Source organism: Lepidochelys kempii, chromosome 1 (assembly GCF_965140285.1).
Source record: "Lepidochelys kempii isolate rLepKem1 chromosome 1, rLepKem1.hap1, whole genome shotgun sequence".
Taxonomy (NCBI): domain Eukaryota; kingdom Metazoa; phylum Chordata; order Testudines; family Cheloniidae; genus Lepidochelys; species Lepidochelys kempii.
In genome coordinates this window covers 69,391,217-69,411,261 of record NC_136380.1, presented here as the reverse complement: position 1 = coordinate 69,411,261, position 20,045 = coordinate 69,391,217, and the positions used below count along the sequence as shown (strand labels likewise).

At 46.4% G+C, this 20,045-nt stretch overlaps 1 protein-coding gene across 7 annotated transcripts in view; it reads right to left on the bottom strand.

Annotated features, from left to right (window-relative positions):
* Positions 1–20,045, bottom strand: part of TDRD3 (tudor domain containing 3) — a 443,000-nt gene that overhangs the window by 315,034 nt on the left and 107,921 nt on the right. For all 7 annotated transcript variants that reach the window (XR_012159206.2, XM_073346158.2, XM_073346164.2 and 4 more), the window contains one exon: positions 12,994–13,059. Coding sequence is in view for 5 of the 7 variants with exons in the window: in XM_073346158.2 (XP_073202259.1) it covers positions 12,994–13,059 (66 nt within the window). In the remaining 2 variants the exon portion in view is untranslated. The remainder of the gene's footprint in view (positions 1–12,993; positions 13,060–20,045) is intronic.

Sequence of the window (20,045 nt, the reverse complement as noted above, 5' to 3'; positions counted from 1 at the left end):
TGGTGGGGTCAGAGTGAAGGAACGTAATTGTAGGACAGCTCTACCAAATGCCACATTGTCTCTGGCCTGCGGACAATGGCATAGTGCAAAGCAATAGTCTACTGAGGACCAAGTTGCGACTCTGCAGATCTCCTGGATCGGCACCTGGGCCAGAAAAGTCGCCAAGGAGGCCTGAGCTCTTGTGGAATGAGCAGTGAGGGGCGGGGTTGGAACACTGGCCAGGTCATAGCAAGCGTGGATGCAGGATGTGATCCATGAAGAGATCCGCTGAGAGGAGACCGGTAGGCCCTTCATCTGGTCCACCACTGCAACGAAGAGCTGGGTCATTTTCCTGAACGGCTTCGTACACCCAATGTAGAAGGCAAGGGTACCAATCAACTTTGAGGGAATGCAGACGCTGTTCTTGGCAACTGGCATGCAGTTTTGGATTAAAAAAACAGAAGAAAAATGTCCTGGCTGATATGCAAGGTTGATACCCCCTTTGGAAGAAAGGCTGGGTGAGGCCGTAGCTGCACCTTATCTTTATGGAAGATCATGGAGGGTGGTTCTGAAGTAAGGGCTCTGATCTAGGAGAAATGCCTCGCCGACGTGATGGCAACAAGGAAAGCCGTTTTCCAGGAGAGGTATAAAAGAAAGCAGGTGGCCAGCGGTTTGAACAGGGGCCCCATGAGTCTGGAGAGAACCGGGTTAAGGTCCCATGTGGGGACTGGCTGCCGAACCTCTGGGTAAAGACGGTCCAAGCCCTTGAGGAGCCTACCGACCATGGGATTGGCGAAGACAGATCAGCCATTCGCACCTGGGTGAAAAGCCGAGATGGCCGCCAGGCGAACTCTGACAGATGATGTCACCAGGCCCTGCTGTTTCAGACTCAGGGGATAGTCCAAAATGACAGGCGCGGACGCTTGGAGGGGGGGGTGTGCTGCAGTGAGTGCACCAGCACGAGAATCACTTCCACTGAGCCATATACATGGCCTGAGTGGAGGGCTGCCTGCTGCCCATCAGTACTTGCGTACTGAATCCAAACAAAGAAGTTCTGAATGGTTCAGCCATGCAGCATCCACGCTGTGAGGTGGAGAGATCGTAGGTCGGGGTGATAGAGGCGGCCATGATCCTGAGTGATCAGGTCTGGAAGAAGGGGCAGCGGGACTGGAGCGTCCACAGAGCTCTCCAACAGTGTAGTGTATCAATGTTGTCTGGGCCACGCCAGAGCTACCAGAATCACTCACGCCCTGTCCCTGCACACCTTGAGCAAGACCCTGTGCACAAGGGGAAATGGGGGGAAGGCGTAAAACAGTTGACTCATCCATGGGAGCAGGAAGGCATCTGTGAGAGAGCCTGGAGAGTGACCTTGGAGGGAGCAGAAAGCCGGGCATTTCCGATTGCTGCAGGAGGCAAACAGGTCGACCTGGGGAAACCCCCACCTTCGGAAGATGGGGTGGATGACAACCAGTCTAAGTGACCACTCGTGGGAATGGAAGGATCTGCTTAGGTTGTCCGCAAGTGTGTTCTGGACCCCAGGGAGAAAAGATGCCACTAGGTGAATGGAGTGGGCTGTGCAGAACTCCCACAGTCGAATGGCCTCCTGACAGAGGGGAGAGGAATGGGCCCCCCCTTACTTGTTGATGTAGAACATGGTTGTGGTATTGTCTGTGAGGACTGCCACACAACAACTGTGCAACCACTCCTGAAAGGCTTGACAAGCAAGACATACTCCCATCAGCTCCCGCATGTTGATATGGAGGGAAAGTGCCGACGGTGACCATAGGCCCTGCGACTGAACATCCCCAAGGTGGACACCCCATCCCAGGGCTGACGCGTCTGTGATGAGGGACAAGGAGGGCTGAGGGTTGTGGAAGGGGACTCCTTTGCATACCACCCAGGGATCTAGTGGAGGGAGGCCAGGATCCACTCCGGGACGGTGACCACCAAAGTTCAGGCTGTCTCGATCTGGGCAATCGACTGATGCCAGCCAGGCTTATAACGGCCGGACCCGAAGTCTGGCGTGCCTGGTCACGTACGTGCAGGAAGCCATGTGTCCTAGAAGACTCAAGCAAGTTCTTGCAGATGAGGTTGGGAAGCTCTGAAGGCTCCGGATGAGGCTCGGTATAGCTTGGAAATGAGCATCCAGCAGGAGGACTCGAGCCTGCAGGGAGTCCAGGACTGCCCCGATGAATTCTATTCTCTGGGTCAATTCTAGTGTTGACTTTGCCACGCTGAGGAGGAGGTCTAACCAACGAAACGTGTCCGTGACCAAACTAAGGTGGGACTGCACCTGTTCTCTGGTGCACCCCCAGATAAGCCAGTTGTCGAGGTAAAGGTATACCTGCACCTGTCATCGATGGAAGAAGGCAGCCATAACTGCCATACATTTGGTAAACACCCGGGGCATACAGAGACCAAAGGGAAGGGCTCAATGGATAGCATTCGCGGTTGACCAGAAAGTGGAGGAAGCGTCTGTGAGCCGGATGGATCGCTATATAGAAATACGTATCCTTCACGTCGAGGGTGGCGTGCCAGACTGAGTGCCCAAGGAGACCATGCAGAACTTCAACTTTACCATGAACTTGTTGAGTCCACGCAGGTCCAGAATGGGCCGAAACCCACCCTTTGTCTTGGGAATAAGGAAGTATCACGAGTAAAACCCTCTGCCCCTTAGCTCTCTCGGAACCTCCTCGATCACCCCCATGGCGAGGAGCATCTGAACCTCCTGATTAAGGAGTTGCTTGTGAGAGGGGTCCCTGAAGAGTGACAGGGAAGGAGGGTGGTGGGGAGGAAGAAAATGGGATAGCGTATCCCCTTTCCACCATGCAGAGGACCCAGCGGTCATTGTTTATGTGAGACCAAGCATAGTGGAAACGGGATAAATGATTCAAGAAAGGTGGGATAGGATCCTGAATGAGGTCTGGTACATCATCCTTGGGCGTCCCTTCAAAAGGTTTGTTTTGAACCTGTTGAGGGCTTGGACGGGCCCTGGCCCTATCCAGACTGGTGGTTGGAGGGTTTCCTCCTACCATTACTCCCCCGTCTCCTATAAAATTCCTGCCTCGGCCGAGGAATGGGATAGGAGCACTGTGCAGGCTGCTGGGGGGGCTTCCGCGGCATAGCCGGTGTGTGCATGCCCAGGGACCTCATTATCACCCTTGAATTCTGAAGGCTTTGTAGCCTTGAATTGGTCTTCTCTGAAAACAAGCCCTCTCCATCAAAGGGGAGGTCCTGAAATGTTTGCTGAAGTTCCGGTGGCAAGCCAGAAGCTTGCAGCCAAAAGATGCGCCTCATCGCAATCTTTGAGGATAAAGTACGTGCGGCAGAGTCCACGGCATCCAGTGAGGCCTGCAATGAGGTCCGTGTCACCGTTTTGCCCTCTTCCACTAATGCCTCAAACTCCTCTCTGGACTCCAGAGGTACTAACTCCTTGAACTTCAGCAGGGAGTTCCAAGAGTTAAAACTGTAGCAGCTCAGGAGCACCCACTGGTTAGCGATCCTGAGCTGAAGTCCCCCCAAGGAATAAACCTTGCACCCAAATAAATCAAGGCGCTTGGCCTCCTTTGACTTGGGTGCCAGGGCTTGAAGGCCATGCCATTCTTTTTCGTTCACTGAGACCACCACAAGTGAACAGGGCTGTGGGTGAGTAAATAGATAGTCATACCCATTAGCGGGGACAAAGTATTTCTGCTCCACTCCCTTAGCAATCGGGGGAATGGATGCAGGTGTTTGCCAGATTGTTCTGGCAGTGGTTTGAATAAGGGGTAGTGCCACCCTTGATGGAGCTTCGGCAGACAAAAGATCAACCACAGGGTCCTCCACCTCTATCACCTCTTCTGCCTGTAGGTTCATATTCCATGCCACCCTGCGCACGAGGTCCTGGTGGGTGCGGAAGTCTATCGGAGGGGGACCCAATACTGCAGTACCCACCACCGCCTCATTGGGAGGGGAGGAAGAGGAGGCCACAGGAGGAAGAGGGTCCTCTGGGGCCTCTTGCAGAGCCCAGTTGCCCTGTGCCAGTGACCTCGGTGCGCAGACCAGGAACCGGAGTTGGAGGGGGACCTGAAGCAGGGAGAGAAGCCATCACTGTCTCCATGCCTACAGGGGCGGGTCGGCTGGCAGTAGCCTCCGGCACTCGCGGCTCAGACAGGGCTGATTGAGAAGCCCCAGACGGAGCACCCTGGGCCTGGTGGTACACCCAGGGCATCCAGAACGGCCACTGAGTAGACTCTTGAGCGGGACCTTGCTCCTGTGCCTGCCAATGTCCAGCCCCTGAGTCCAGGTGGCTGTGGTCCAAATGGCGGTGTTCCAAAAAAAGCAACCCCACCTCCAATCCTGAAGAACGAGAGGCAGAACGTGATGGCCACAGTGCTGCTGAGTGGATCTGCCCCGAGTCACATCGACGAGGCGATGAAGAGCTGTGCCACAATGTTGGGGAACGGTGCCTGGACCGGTACCGGGATCTGGACCTGGGCCAAGATGATGACTGGCGTCGAGAGTGGCGTTGTGACAGATTTCTGTTAACAATCTACCTGAGGCGTCAGGTGATCAGGCTGAGGCCGCAGGATTGTTAGGGGAGGAGATGACAGAGCACACCAAGTAACTGAGTTTTAAAGCTTTATTGGAAAATAATAGAACAACAGCAGAGAGTGCTGGGGGTTCCCCACATCACCCAGAGGAAGGAAGAAAGCATTAGTGCCCCAAGCCCTAAATCACTTTCATACTCACACCCACACTACCCGAGGTTGGCCAAGCCTGGGTGTAAAGTAAGAAGAAGAGGGGGAAGGGTGGACAGGAGTTCTTGTCCCATGCACGGGTCTTCCAGGGTCTGCTGTTGATCTCCAGCTTGCTTCAGCTCTCGGGAAGGTTTTAAGTCCTGGGTTCTTCTGGGGGGCGTTTCGTCCAGGGACCTTTGTCCCCCGTGCTCTCTGTACCAGTCCCAACAGGCCTTCCGAGGCTTCCTTGGCTTCCCCGAAACACATCGGCTTCAGGGTCGCAAGACTGTTATGTTCCCATTTGCTGACCTTTGCATTCTCACTAGTTCTGCACCCCCCTTTCAGGTCTGTCTGGTTCAGTTCTCCTTTCCCACAGGCTTTTGGCTGTTTAGCAGCAGGGAGCTTGTTTGTGTGTCTGTTGGCCTTGAGAGGCAGTTTCGCCTCTTATCTTTGAGGCTAGCTGAATCTTCGAATTAACTCATTCCTTTTTCCCTTCCTCCCGCTTCGGCCTCTTGCCACCTGCAAAGGAATCTTTTGTTCCACACTCACACCTTTAACCCTTCCCAAGATCCTTTCCAATATATACAAAAGCATTAGCAATATATGATGCTGCTGTTTACTCAGGGGACCCCCCGGGGGGGGGGGGCGCGGAGCGGTGGGCAGCTATATTGTGATACCATTGGGTCCGGGATCTGCTCCTCAACGGCAACCGGAGCAGTGCCGAGCCCGGTGCCAGGTGTGGGAGTGGTACAGCGAGTACGACCAGCGTCGCGACAGACAGCAGTGCCGGGACTGCAAACGGCACCGAGAATGGGATTGATGTCGCAGCTCGACCGACGGTGCCAGCAGCTGGATGAGTGCCGGCTTGCCCCAGGATGGTGCCACACATGCCAGTTCCTTGGTCTGAGGCTGAGGGGACGCCAGTACTGTCAAGGCAATAAAATCCCTTGCAGCCGCGAAGGTATCTGGGGTAGACAGCAACTGGACCTGTACCACGCTGCAAGTTGGGGAGTCCAGAGTCACTGGACTCAAGGGCTCCGCCCTCAGGGCCAGAGTCAACAGTGCTGAAGCCACAAGTTGTGCCCCTAGGCGCTCTGCTGCAGGATGTCTCCCCGCTGGTGGTTCCAGGGAGGCTGGTCTTTGCTGAGGTGAGCCAGCCGTTTCCGGTGCCTCTTCTGGCCAGGAAAGTGGAAACGATGCCGGGCAACGTCGGTGCCGCAGGTCTCTGTCAGAGTCCAACCGCGGTTCCGTTCCTACCGCTGCTGCCGGGGCGCTGCGCACCAAAGCACTCGGTGCCGGATCTTGGCTTGCCGCAGAAGGCCGAGGGCTACGAACCGCCTCAATGATGAGCTGTCTTAAACCAAAGTCACGCTCCTCCTTAGTCCAGGGACGAAAGCCTTTACAGATCCTGCACTTCTCAGCTTGATAAGACTCCCCCAGACACTTCAGGCAAGAGTTATGGGGGTCGCCCGTTGGCTTAGAGCAGAAACCGCAGGGCTTAAAACCCGGAGCCTTGGGCATGAGCCCAACAGAAAGATGGGAAGGAAGGAAACCCCTCCAAACCCACTAACACTAACAACTATAACTATTAAACACTATAACTACAACTATTAACTATGAACTATTAACAAGAGTATGAGGAATATGCTAGGGAGAGTGGAGAGCAGCAAAACCGAACTCCACAGTTCCAACGACCGTCACGGGCAGTAAGAAGGAACTGAGGGGGCACTGGGTCGGCTGGGGCCTATATCGAGCACCATGAAGGCGCCACTCCAGGGGGCTCCACAGCCGACCCACCGGGTGTTGCTAGGGTAAAAATTCTCTGACAGCCGTGCACGCACATCTAATTGGAATCTATATGAGCAAGCACTCGAAGAACGACGCATTTATTCAATATGCAGACAGTTACAGCTGACCTGAAAATACTTTCCAAAATAATCTAGAAACTTTTAATCATGTGTTAAATTCAAAGAGGAAAGTAAAAGTGGCACTCCACCCATAAAAAACTTGAAATGTACTTTCTAATTTTTTCTCTCAAGTTCCTCTCAGTGACAAATGACTGGTTATGGCTTGGAGAGAATCCCAAGCAGCAAGTATTGTTGAATCACAACAACCAGGCTTATTTATATAATGTCCCATTTTCACAAGATCTCATGTGCTTTTGTGGTGTTGGAATAATTTATGGTACATCCCATAAAAGTAATAAATACTAAAAAGTTTGAAGAGGTTGTAAGATTTGCTGCATATCAGGTGATTTTAATTACTCAAATATTGCTCAGTTTAGAAAATAAACTTACTGATATGGTACCTGTTGATCTGGACCTGTGACTGAGAACCAAAGAGATATCCAGATAAAAAGTTCTCCTCACCATTCATTATCTCATTATCTCAGAGGCTGAAGGATAATTTACCTCTCTTTGGAATAGACTATAGGGAACTATATCTCAGCTCGAACATGATTTAAATAAAATAAAGTTTGCTACAAAAACTGAAAGGAGTTGTTCATAATCAAAACTGAACAAAAAAACTCCACAGATTTCAGACTTCCTAGCCTCCTTGCACCTAAGGAAGTGCAACTCTCTCAAGTTAAAGAAATTCTAATGGTCACATCTTCAACAATGTGTGTCCATTTTTCAGACCTTTCTCCTCTTATCCAATATATCAGAGCTCGAGGCCCAGGTGTTAGCGATGTTCTGTCTGTGCAAGGAACACCTCCCTCCCTCTCTCTGACATCTTCCCTCTTCTTTCTCTCTTATGTTATACCCTTGAGCAGGAAGGAGACCAATCAGCAGTAGTGGTTTTGGTACCAGCTGACTAAGAACTAATCTGGAAAACGAGTCCTCTGGATCAAAGCTTCTTATCATAAAGGCTGCACAGGCAGAGTACGGTTTCAGGGGAAAGCTTTTTTCCTAGGAATTATATACAAGCATGCTAGGCTGTACATATTACCACATGAAATGCAGTAGTTACTACCTGATTACTTCTCTTTATTTGCCATGAATCCAGCTACTCTAATACCTAAGCTAAAACTGCCTTTCTACTTTTAAAAACTATATTAAACACTAAAGCTAAATATTTAAAACGACCAAAACAAAGATGATGGCTCAAATACCATTCACACTCATGGAAAGAACTGATGTTAGGTGGACGGGACCTTTAATAAATATGGTTTGGAACATTTGGTTCTACAGTCAATGTGCATGTGTTCCCCAATTATTAAATTGTTTTAAATGATTAAGAACATAAGAACAGCCATACTTGGTCAGACCAAAGGTCCCTCTAGCCCAGTATCCTGTCTTCCAACAGTGGCCAATGCCAGGTGCCCCAGAGGGAATGAACAGAACATGTAATCATCAAGTGATCCATTCCCTGTTTCCCATTCCAGGATTGCAAACCACAGCGTGCAACTCCTACACTGCTCATCTGCAGAAGCAATTTCAGAAGGGAGAGTAATATTTTTTGGTCTCCCTTAGTGGTCATATAACTGGGCCACAATGTTCTTTCCACAAAAAGAAATGGATTTGCTTTTATTAACTGATTCTGCTGATGAGGCAGTCAAAATTCTAGAAATAAGTTTTGTTCAAGATCATATAGTTTATCTATAACCTTCTGTGTACTTTGACTCTGTCTTTTTAGGAGAGAAGTTATAGAGTGGTTAGAGTTCCTGGTCCTCCACTGTTACCAGACAGGATCAGGGTGTGTTGTAGGGGGAGCTTAATAATGAGAGGGCCTTCTCTAGTTACTGCTTAGGCCAGGCATGGCTCTTTCCATTTATGCCAACGGTCCTATATTATAAGGGACATACCTTATTTAAATAAAAAGTGGCCTCTCTCATACTAAATCAGTATAGGACACCTTTTATCCTGTATTTCAAGCATTGCTCCTGCACCTGGATTCCAGGACAGAACAGCACTCCAGCACTTCACTTTGCAAAGTGCTGCTGGTTGGCAACTTGACCAGGTGCACATTTTTGCACTGTCACTCAAATTTGGCCCTGCCACCCATCTGACATGGTGAAGGGGTTGTTGGACCAAATTCCTGGACCCCTGCTGAAAGTTGCCCCTCCCACTGAAATTTGAAATGGTGTCCCCTGCTAGTTGCACCCAAGCCTCCCAGAGGCGCACAGCACTGCAGTAGGCAAACACTACAACTTCAGCCTCTGACAACTCCAGGCACCTGTGCAGAACCTGAACAGAAGTCTCAGCAGCTGCCCAGCACCTGAGGACCTTGGTTCTGTGCAACACCCAGAGTGAAAGACAGAGAACTCCTAGAAAGAGCAAGGGAGAAGGGACTCAACCTCAGAGGCTCAAGTCAAGACGAGGAACATCTGAGGTCTGTCCCATATTTCTGAAATACAGTGTTGGCAGCTGTAGCTCACAGTGAGATAATTCTCAGAACCCAATTATGTTGAAGTGCCTTCCACTTTGTGGTTTTTAAAAAGGTATAAGGTCAGCGGGTCTCAAATTTCATTGCACTGCAACCCCCTTCTGATAACAAAAATTACGACATGACCCCAGGATGGGGGACCAAAGCCTGAGCCTGCCAGAGCCCTGCCACCCTGGGGGGAAGGGACAAAGCCCAAGCCCCGTCGCCCATGGCAGGGGGGCCCAAAGTCAAAGCCAGAGCCCACTGCCCCAGGTGAAGGGGCCAAAGCTGAACCCCAAGAGCTTCAGGCCCAGGCCGGGGGCCTGTTACCTTGGCCTTTAGCTTTGGCCCTGGGCGGTGGAGCTCAGGCTTTAGCCCCAGGCCCCAGCACATCTAACACCAGCTTTGATGACCACATTAAAACTGTGTCACAACCCACAGTTTGAGAACTACTGGGTTAGCTGATTTGTGCTCCCTCTACTGGGGGTCTTCAGCAAAAGAACAAAAACACAGTACATTTCCAGGCATTATGGTTATTTTTTTTTTAATTCTTACAACAGAGGTAGGTAAGAAAAATCTAGAATAGTCAAGCTGATATTTAGAATCCAAAAGATAATTCTCACTAGATAAGTCTTAAATTGGATATTAAAATTAACTAACAAAGATATACCTATTGCAATTGACGTGCCTGAGTCTCCTGATGCTCAGGCTATGTCTACCCTAGACAGCTTACGGCAGCACAGCTGAACTGATACAGCTGCCCTGCTTTAAGATCTCTTGTGTAGCCGTTCTATGCTGACAGGAGAGAGTTCTTCCGTCGACATAATTAAGCCACCTCCAACAAGCAGCAGTAGCTATGTCAGCGGGAGAAGCTCTCCCACCAACATAGAGCTGCGCACACTACCACTTATGCCAGCTAAACTTATGTCGCTCAGCGGTTTTTCACACCCCTAAGCAACATGTTTTGCTGACAAAAGTGTTAGTATACACATGGCCTCAGTGACAACTAGGAATACATCAGTTCTGGACTCAAAGGTCACACATTACCCCAACATGATCTGATTTTTAGATTAACCTCTTATATTGCCCCCAGATTTCTATGCTCAGTTTGCAAGCAGTGAAGTGAGATTTACTAGACTCTTCCTCTTTGAAAACCTACGTGCTCCTCTCCGAGCAGATCAACTCAGCATAGCATGACAGAGGAACGTATTAATAGGAAAAGATGAATAAACAAACCAAAAAAAGCAAAGAGAACAGGAGAGAAAAAATGAAAGCAAAACAATAGGTTGATAAAAATAATTAAGAGAGTTTATTAACCTCTTAAATGCTCTGTGAATGTTCGACGTGCATTAGACAAATTATCTGCCATACAAACCCTATTGGATATATATCAATATCATTATGTACTACGTTTTGCACACAGGGCAATAAATGCCTCAAAGTGTGAATCACATCCCTCAAATACACATAACGTAGCAATATACATTAGATTATGCCTGAGAGATAACAACAGATTTATAAAAGAGCTTTGAAATTTAAACTAAGGGTGATGAACTATTTTTTCATCTCCCCAAGCAGAAGCTTTAAAGCACAGTTCAATGGTTTTCTGCATGCAATACCTGCTATGTACAGCTGTATTTCTTGTCAATTTCTTCCTGTAACAGCCAGCCATTACTATCTCTGTTACTTCTAATGCACCTATCACCATGACATCCAAAGGCAGAGCCCTTTTTGAAACAGAGTCTTGGGAAAACGCATGACAGAGTTGCATTCTCTAATCTGTACTAAGATGGCATTAAAAACAGAATTGAGTGGTGACCAGAACAACTGGATTAATAACTAAGTTTTCAGTATGCAAATATATTTCTGAGAGAGAATGGCCTTCACATTTTGAACTAATGAGGTCATGGTAACAAATATTTCAGCAAGCATTTTCTTTGAGGGTAAAGCCCTGAAGTAGATGACAAGTACAATTATCTGGTCTACTCTAGTGATCAGTGAAAACTAATGAACAGCTACCCTTCAAGTAATCCATAAGAGTGTAATAAGAGGTCAGAAAATTATAACACTTAAATCATTTTAGAAATTAAATCAGTTCTCAAAGCTGTGTGTTTGCAAGGGTCTGGTGGATATCACATGAGAAAAAAACCAAAAACCCAGTGATACTTCAACACTGATCTGAGGTGCAACCATTGTGACAAAGTTCCTGCTTTACCTTGGTGGGTGTTGCACTTATTGGCTGATTTGCTCGCCTTGGAGCTTCACAGAAGCCCTCAGCTCGGCCGTCTTTCTGAACCCACAGTCCAGGTCAACTCCTCCTGTGTCTGACCAGGAGTTGGGAGGTTTGGGGGGAACCCGGGCCCGCCCTTTATTCCCGGTTCCAGCCCAGGGCCCTGTGGAATGCAGCTGTCTAGAGTGCCTCCTGGAACAGCTGTGAGACAGCTACAACTCCCTGGGCTACTTCCCCATGGCCTCCTCCCAACACCTTCTTTATCCTCACCATAGGACCTTCCTCCTGGTGTCTGATAATGCTTGTACTCCTCAGTCCTCCAACAGTCTGCGTTCTCACTCTCAGCTCCTAGCGCCTCTTGTTCACAGCTCCTTACACATGCACCACAAACTCAAGTGAGCTCCTTTTTAAAACCCAGGTGCCCTGATTAGCCTGCCTTAATTGATTCTAGCAGCTTCTTGATTGGCTGCAGGTGTTTTAATCAGCCTGTCTTAATTGTTTCCAGAAGGTTCCTGATTGTTCTGGAACCTTCCCTGTTACCTTACCCAGGGAAAAGGGACCTACTTAGCCTGGGGCTAATATATCTGCCTTCTATTACTCTCCTATAGCCATCTGGCCCAACCCTGTCACACTAGGTTGACGTAGAAGAAGCCTGAAGTATTTTTTATTCCTTTTCACGCTAATTTCTCAATGTGACAAAAGCTATCAACTCATCAACTGGATATAATTTTTTTTTCTTTTTGAAAAAACTCGGAAAGCAGATATGGAAATACATAAACAAAAAAATTCTAATGAAAAACAAAATGAGAAGAGATCACTCGTGTGATGTGAAATGGAAGCCTCAAACTTAGACAGAATATTATTTAGAAGCTTCAATGGCTAAAATAATCCATCTACCAGCTACACATGATAAAACACAAACTTGAAAGTTGCTAGAAATATTTACAAAAACATGGTTTTGATGGATTAAATAAGAACTGAAACCCTTTTCAGAGAAAGCTTGTTTATTTAAATAGTTAAGAGCTACATGCACACAAAGCAAAGTTTGGTTCAAAACTCAAATCTACTCTGCAATACAAAATGTCTCAAATCAGCTTTTTATGGTTTATTATCAGTTTCTTCTTCACTAACGCTTGCACTACATTTGTCATGGTTTCAGACAGATAACACAGCACCAGTGGATGATCAACTCCATACAACAGGTAGCCACTTCTCCACTCTGCAACCTTACTGAAAACAAACCTGTTTTTACTTAGCTCAGCAACTAAGTGCTAATGAAAAATGTTTCCACAAACCTTCCCATCAGCAACAGACAGTCAAAATGTAGAAATCAAAAATAACTATTTGCACTGAAAACTACCACCACTTATAAACAAAAACAGGGGAGTTAAATTAAGTATGAAGACTAAGCACACAGAAACCCAAGTTGTATAAATGAATCAGATTTCCATTTATTTAATTGACTGAAGAGCCTGTGCTAAAACACAGACAGAAGTGGCTTACACTTTTCAAAATTTCCAAAACTTGTGAACGAAATATATGTATGCACTGAAAAAAAACAAACATACATACCATGCAGATATTTAGATATTTATGAAGTAACGTGAGCCAGAATATGCAAATTGGATGAAACATATAGCCATTATCAAGAAGTCAAAATGAACAGAGGAAGATAAATTAGTAACTCATATTCTTGGGTACCTTTTCCACCTTTCCACCATTGATGTCACTGGGGAGGAATTTCTTGCCGATAGTTCTTAAATCTGTCTGAAATCAAAATAGAGGATAACAAAATTTCAGTTTAAATATATTATCCCAAATATGCTTTGCTAAATACAGTAGCAGAAACAGCCTACATTTTCCAGTATTACACACAATACTTTTAGCTTGCACGTTATGTGTTACATATACCAGTAAGTATACATTTGAATAAGAAAAGAAGTTCTTTTTCTTAGAACAGGGTGGGAAAACCTTTTGGGTTGAGGGCGACGTGGGAGTTCCAAAACTGTATGGCGGGACGGGTAGCAAACAGCCTGGCCCCCACCCCCTATCCGCCCCCTCCCACTTTCCACGCCCTGACTGCCCCCCTCAGAACCTATGACCCATCCAACCCCCCCGCTCCTTGTCCCGACTTCTCCCTCCCAGTACTCCCCGCCCCAACCCCTATCCAACCCCTCCAGCTCCCTGTCCCCTGACTGGCCCGACCCCATCCAAACTCCCGCCCCCTGACAGGCCCCCCGGGACTCCCACACCTATCCAACCGCCTCCTGCTCCCTGTCCTGACTGCCCCCTGGGACCTCCTGCCCCTTATCCAACCCCTCGCTGCTCCCAGCCCCCTTACTATGCCACTCAGAGCACCAGGACTGGTAGCCACGCCACCTGGCCAGAGCCAGCCATGCCGCCGCACAGTCTAGAGCATCGGGGCAGGCCAGCAGCCACTCTGCCCAGCAGGAGCTCGCAGCCCCGTCACCCAGAGCGCTGGCGGCATGGCGTGCTGAGGCTGGGGGGAGAGGGCACAGCAGGGGAGGGGCCGGGGGCTAGCCTCCCCAGCCAGGAGCTGAAGGGCTGGGAAAAATGGTCCCATGGGCCAGATGTGGCCCGTGGGCTGTAGTTTGCCCACCTCTGTTTAGAAGAATAATTACTACACACAGAGAGTTATGAAGATGGTTATTTTAAATGCATACTCATTCTTATGAACTCATTATTCTAGACTGCTTTTCAAAAATTGTTAAAGTGTTTAAGTTGCATATTTTTTCTCAAGTATTAAGCAACACTAATCATTAAAACATTAATAGAAGTCATTTAGATATTTAACATATGTTTCTTTCTTCCTCTCTTCACACTTTAAAAAAAACAAAATGATTTCCAGCTAGATGTCTTTCAGATCACTCAAAGTTTGTGAAAAGAAAAGGAGGACTTGTGGCACCTTAGAGACTAACCAATTTATTTGAGCATAAGCTTTCGTGAGCTACATGTAGCTCACGAAAGCTTATGCTCAAATAAATTGGTTAGTCTCTAAGGTGCCACAAGTCCTCCTTTTCTTTTTGCGAATACAGACTAACACGGCTGTTACTCTGAAACCTGTCAAAATTTGTGGATGATTTTCACAGTTATATCCAGAGTTTACATCACATTTACACTAAGGAATTAAATACTTTTGAGTTTAATTAACTGTTTATTTTGGGATTGTGCCAAGTAGTAAATCAGTATTGTCCCATTCAGCAGACGTATGACAGGGACATCAAAAATTGGAGAAAAAGCATTCATATGACCAAGGAAGCAATTGGACCACAAGCACTCACAACAGGGGATAGAAACACAATTTAGATAAGCATTTTAGTTACTCTGGGTTTGGATAACAGGATGGTACTCCATGTCTAAAATCTGTACCACACAAAATTAGTGGAACTTAATCCAAATCTTACTAAGCTTCTTGTATGACTCGTTACTGCAGCTACATATGTTACAAGAAAAACCAGCAGCACAGCCTAGACTGGCATCTAAGGGTTCATCTACACAGGGACTTAGTGTGCAGCAAGCCAGGGTGAAAGCACGGCATAGTAGCCTGCCCCGCACCAAGTCACCGCATGGGACTCTGCTACAGTGCATTAAAAATTCTGTCATGCACTTTGACATACTGCTTTTTGACACTTTTTGCATGTGGTAGCAAGGTCCACAGAGTGACTTAGTATGCAGCAAGCTACCCTAGCTTGCCATGCACTAAGTCCCAATGTAGACAAGGCTCTATATTTTTTCTACATTTCAGTGTTTGAAATAAGTCTGTTGCCTTTAAAAAAAAGAAGTTATGGATAATGTAAATTTCTCTGTTGAACACAAAGCACTTTCTTATTTTATTAATGCTGTCTTACAGATTTTGAAAATGGCCTGTCATATATTCATACAAACCTTATTCATCCAGACATGTAGAATGGAATTGCTACTGTTACTTGGATATTTATTTGCCCTGGTATCAGTGGGCTATTATCTTATATGGGCTATCATCCTAATTCAGAACTGACAATTACTGGTTTTTAGCAGCTAAAATGAATTAAATCCAATGTTTTGTGCTTTTACTTTTACACTTACGTAGTATTGAAACTATTCACACTTTATAGAATGGAAGCTGCTCACTGGTTTTACTCTAAATATCTATTAAAAAAATGTCCAAACCACTTTCTGCCCCTTTTCTGCAGTGTAAAAAGAGTCAAATACAATGTAAATGAGAAAAAATATTTGCTTTTGCACTTTCATACATTTTGTTGGACATGAGCCTTTCCTAATTTTAATATGCACATAAGACACATAAGTTTTAAAGTTCAACTTGTACTAAAATTCTTAAAATTAAATTTAAAAATATTTTATAGATATTTTAAAAACCCTAACATAACACTTTTTGACTTACTGTATTCATTTCCCCAAGCTCCTTAAATGTAATAATATAATTAGGAATAACAGCCATAAAGTATTGAAATTAAAGAGAAATTCATGTTCAATGTACTTGAAACAATATTTTGTTTTGGGTTTGGCGGGGGGTTGGGTCTCCCATTTCACCAGATGGCAAAAAGTAATCAACAAACTTATTTTACAAGAATGCTCTGTGATCTACTGTATTTCTGACACTGGCTAAACTGTATTTTATAAATTATATAAATGTGTTTTGCTGCCAATGTCATGGAGGAGAAGGGAGGAGTCAAGAGACAGAAAAATATCTCAACTGATGTACAAGTTTCGTGAAGCTGATTGAAATTACAAGAGTTCTAACAACCATCTTCTATAAGTATCAACCTTTTGATTCTCAAATTTTTATTAGTAGAGGGATTCCTCTACCTGAACATTCTTGCATTTTGATTTACGTTTTTAGTTCAGCAAGTGATGGACAGTGAGCTTGCATGTGTGTGGTTTTGAAAACAGCACCTACAGGATGGTTTCTCAAAAATCTAAAACAGCATAAGGTTAAATAACCTCATTTGTCTGAAATATCTCACACGTTTATATTTTGTAGGTTGGAAGATGTGTGTTTAAATCTTGAAAAAATGTTATTTTCACCTAAATTTGTGTTTGCCAGTTTCATGTAACAACATGTGTCATCGTGGATTGTACTGGAAAAACTTTTATAATGATATATTTGGAAGGAGGGGGAGATCAGTTATTATTAAACTATCATTAGCAATTTAGACAAACTACCTTTAGCTGACATCAAAGTTGTAGTTTAAATATTAATTTCACCTCTGCAGTTATTTAACCCTCCCAGCATCAGCCAGTTGGTTTGAATATAAAAATATAAATTGGCACTGAAATTGGTGTTAATTATTCTTGGGTGAGCACCAAACAAGATCTACTTCCTTCCCAGATTAAAGTTTATAAATAATGATTGGGTTATTTTAGATTCATGTGATGATTTGATATTAATCCATTTTATTTTAATTTGATGATGCTTTCTTTTATGTTTTTATATAGTTTGCTAAAATTATATAACACTAGAAAAACTTAAATAACTTATACATAAGTTGGTCCAGATGGTTATTCTCCAGACTTCAGAACTGTAAGGACTCAGTGGTAGATAATAGATTTTTCACCTTCTTTAATCATCACACAGAATTTAAGCGATCTGCAGGGAACAGACATGTCATTTGGCAATGACTTCTCATTTTCAAAAGCTAAATCACATTAAGAGTTAGCTAAATAGGTATTTCATATTTCCGTAATATTCCTGATCATGGAAGCAGTTGCTATAGCTGTCACAGAGACATTATGCCATCCCAACAATGACAGGATGGGTATCCCATATAACACTCTTGTAAGACATTGTGCAGACAATGAAAACATTTGGAAATCTTATCTAGCATATTTATTCTTACTCAATGTTTAGAAAAAAAGAGCTAGTTCCTTCTTAGCTTAACCCGGTTTTCATTAAAAATCCCAAATAAGTCCTTACACTCCCAACACTACATTCTTTCCTCAAGACTACACTGCTATTCAAAATTCACAACTTGGCCAACCTGTGACAACCTTGGATATGATGAGGAGGTTACTTACCTGTAACTGAAGGTTCTTTGAGATGTGTGGTCCCTATTTGTATTCCTATCATGGGTGTGCATGTGCCAGAGCTGGAAGGTTTTCATAGCAGTGTCCATTGATCCTCAAGTGTTGTGTCTCCCCTCATGCTCCCGGTCAAGGTTATAATATGCCATGTGGGTCAACCACTCTCCAGTGACACTCTTACCGCTGAGTATGCTAGTCCCCAGCAGAGAGGATGGAGAGTGGGTACTGGAATACAAACAGGGACCACACATCTCAAGGAACCTCCAGTTACAGGTATCTAATCTCCTCTTCTCCTTCGAGTGATGGTCTCTATGCTATTGTAATTGTGGGTGAGTAGCGAGCAGTAATCAGCATGGAGGTCCATGCGACGATACAGGAGGAAATGTCGTCTGTAGTACAGTGCGGCCCACGGCAGCAACTGCAGCTGCCCCTTGGGCGACGGCATAGTAGAAGGTGAAGGTGTGAATGGAGCATCATGTCGCTACTGGACAGATATCTTGCCATGAGACATCTGTTAAGTATGTTGTTGTGGTAACTTGTGCTCGCATACAGTGCGCTATAACTGTATGCAGCAGCTGTGTGCTGAAGCGCGCATACCATGTCCAGATGCACCCATTTCCGTTGTTGAGGAGAGCGCTCGACTTTTGTACCAGTCTGCAATTCCTACAAACAGCTTCAGTGATGCCTGAAAGGCACGGGTCCTCTGGAGATAAGGCGGCTAGGACATGACGGACATTGCAAAAGCGAAGAGTCCGGTACACATTGGAGGTATGTGCTTTGGGACAGAAGACAGGGAGGTGAATGGACTAATTGAGATGGAACTCTGACACCACCTTTGGGAGGATCTTAGAGTGCAGCTTTAGCGAGACATTATCTTTGTAAAACACGGTAGGAGGGACCAGCCATCATGGCCGCCAGCTCACTGACCCATCTAACGGAGGTAATGGTTACCAAGAACAGAACCTTCATAGAAGAGATGGAACAGAGAGCACATTACCATCGGTTTGAAGGGCGGCTTCGTGAGAGGAGATAAGGACAAGATTAAAGTCCCATGGGCTTGTGGACTTGAATATCGGGGAAAAGGTGTTGGGAAGACTTCTCATGAAATGGTGGTAGGGTGAGGAAACACTGAGGCACTATCCATCACATGGAAGAAGGCACTAAGTGCTGCTAGGTGGACCCAGATAGAGCTGAAGGTGAAGCCTGCCATTTTGAACTCGAGGAGGTAAGCAAGGATGATGTATATAGAAATTTCACTGGTGATGGTGGTGAGCCCAAGCACTGAAATGTTTCCATTTAACTTGGTAGCAGGCCCTCCTGCTTTGAGAAAGGATGTGGTACCCTGGGGTAGAGCATGCTTTGTCTATCCTCGAGCTCCATCCAAAAATCAGGCCATGAGGTGAAATAGGTGTGGACTGTGATGACAGACTCATCCCTGATGTTGCGTGAGGAGGTCTGGGAGCGTTCTGAGGCAGAGAGGTGCCTGGGTGGAGAGTCTGAGGTGGTACAGGAATAAAAACTGATGTGGCCAATACAGGGCTATGACTATTATGGCAGCCTGGTCTTGTCAAATCTTGCAGAGGACTTGTGGTAGGAGGCATAGCGGAGGTGCCCCAGGGCTCCCCTGGGCAATAAAGAGGCAACCTGCAGTTCTCATGAGTGGCAAAAAGGTCCCAGACTTGGAAGAGGTAGCAGAGAGTGGGGTCGTGCTGTTCCCACTCACGGTTGAGGTGGAGAGTACTCCTGAGCGGCATCAGCTATGGAATTTGGGTGCCCAGGAGATATGTAGCCTGGAGCTTGACGTGATGGTGGATGCACCAGTTCCACAGGTGTATGGACTCTGCGCAGAGCGATGGAGACCTGGCGCCCCCTTGTTTGCTGATGTAGGCGACTGCTGCAATATTGTCCAAGAGGAGCTGCAGGTGCTGTGATTGGATCACAGGAAGAAAGGACTGGCAAGCTAGGCGAGCTGTTCAGAGCTCCGTAATGTTGATGTGGCATCTGGCCTTTTGTGGCATGCAAACACCCTGGGTTGTGTGATGGTGTAGGTGCACTCCCCAGCCCACCAGGGAAGCGTCCATTGCGATGGTGGTCTGTGGGGTGGGACAAGTGAAGGGGGTACGAACCGGGACATTGGAAGGGTTGGCCCATGAGGTGAGGCAGGCCAGAACCATCCAAGGAACAACAACCTTGGCAGTCAGCTGATCTCTGGGGGTCTGTACAGGGAGAGGAGCCACTGTTGTAGACAACACATATGTAGACACACACATGAGGTGTCACGTATGTGCAGGCCGCCATATGGGCAAATAGTGAGAGACAATGACATACCATGATGTGAGGGGCACAGCGGAGATTCGTCACTCGGGCAGTCAGCGTTGCGAAGTGGTGTGGTGGAAGGAAGGCTCAAACTGCAACTGAGTCAAGCTGTGCTCCAATTAAGTTGATCATCTGCGTAGCTAAGAGCACTGGTATCTACTCATTGATGCAGACGCTCAGAGAGCACGAAGAGCGGAAATGGCAAAGGTAAACTCCTGTCGAAAGAGCACTATGAGGAGCCATTCACTGAGGTAGGGTAACACCAAATAGCTGAGGCGGTGCGTGTGAGCCATCACGACTACAAAGGCCTTCGTGAAGACTGATGGAACTGTCAAAATGCTGAAACAGAGGACTCCACGTAGAGCAGTGGTGTTGCCCTATGTGGAAGCAGATCA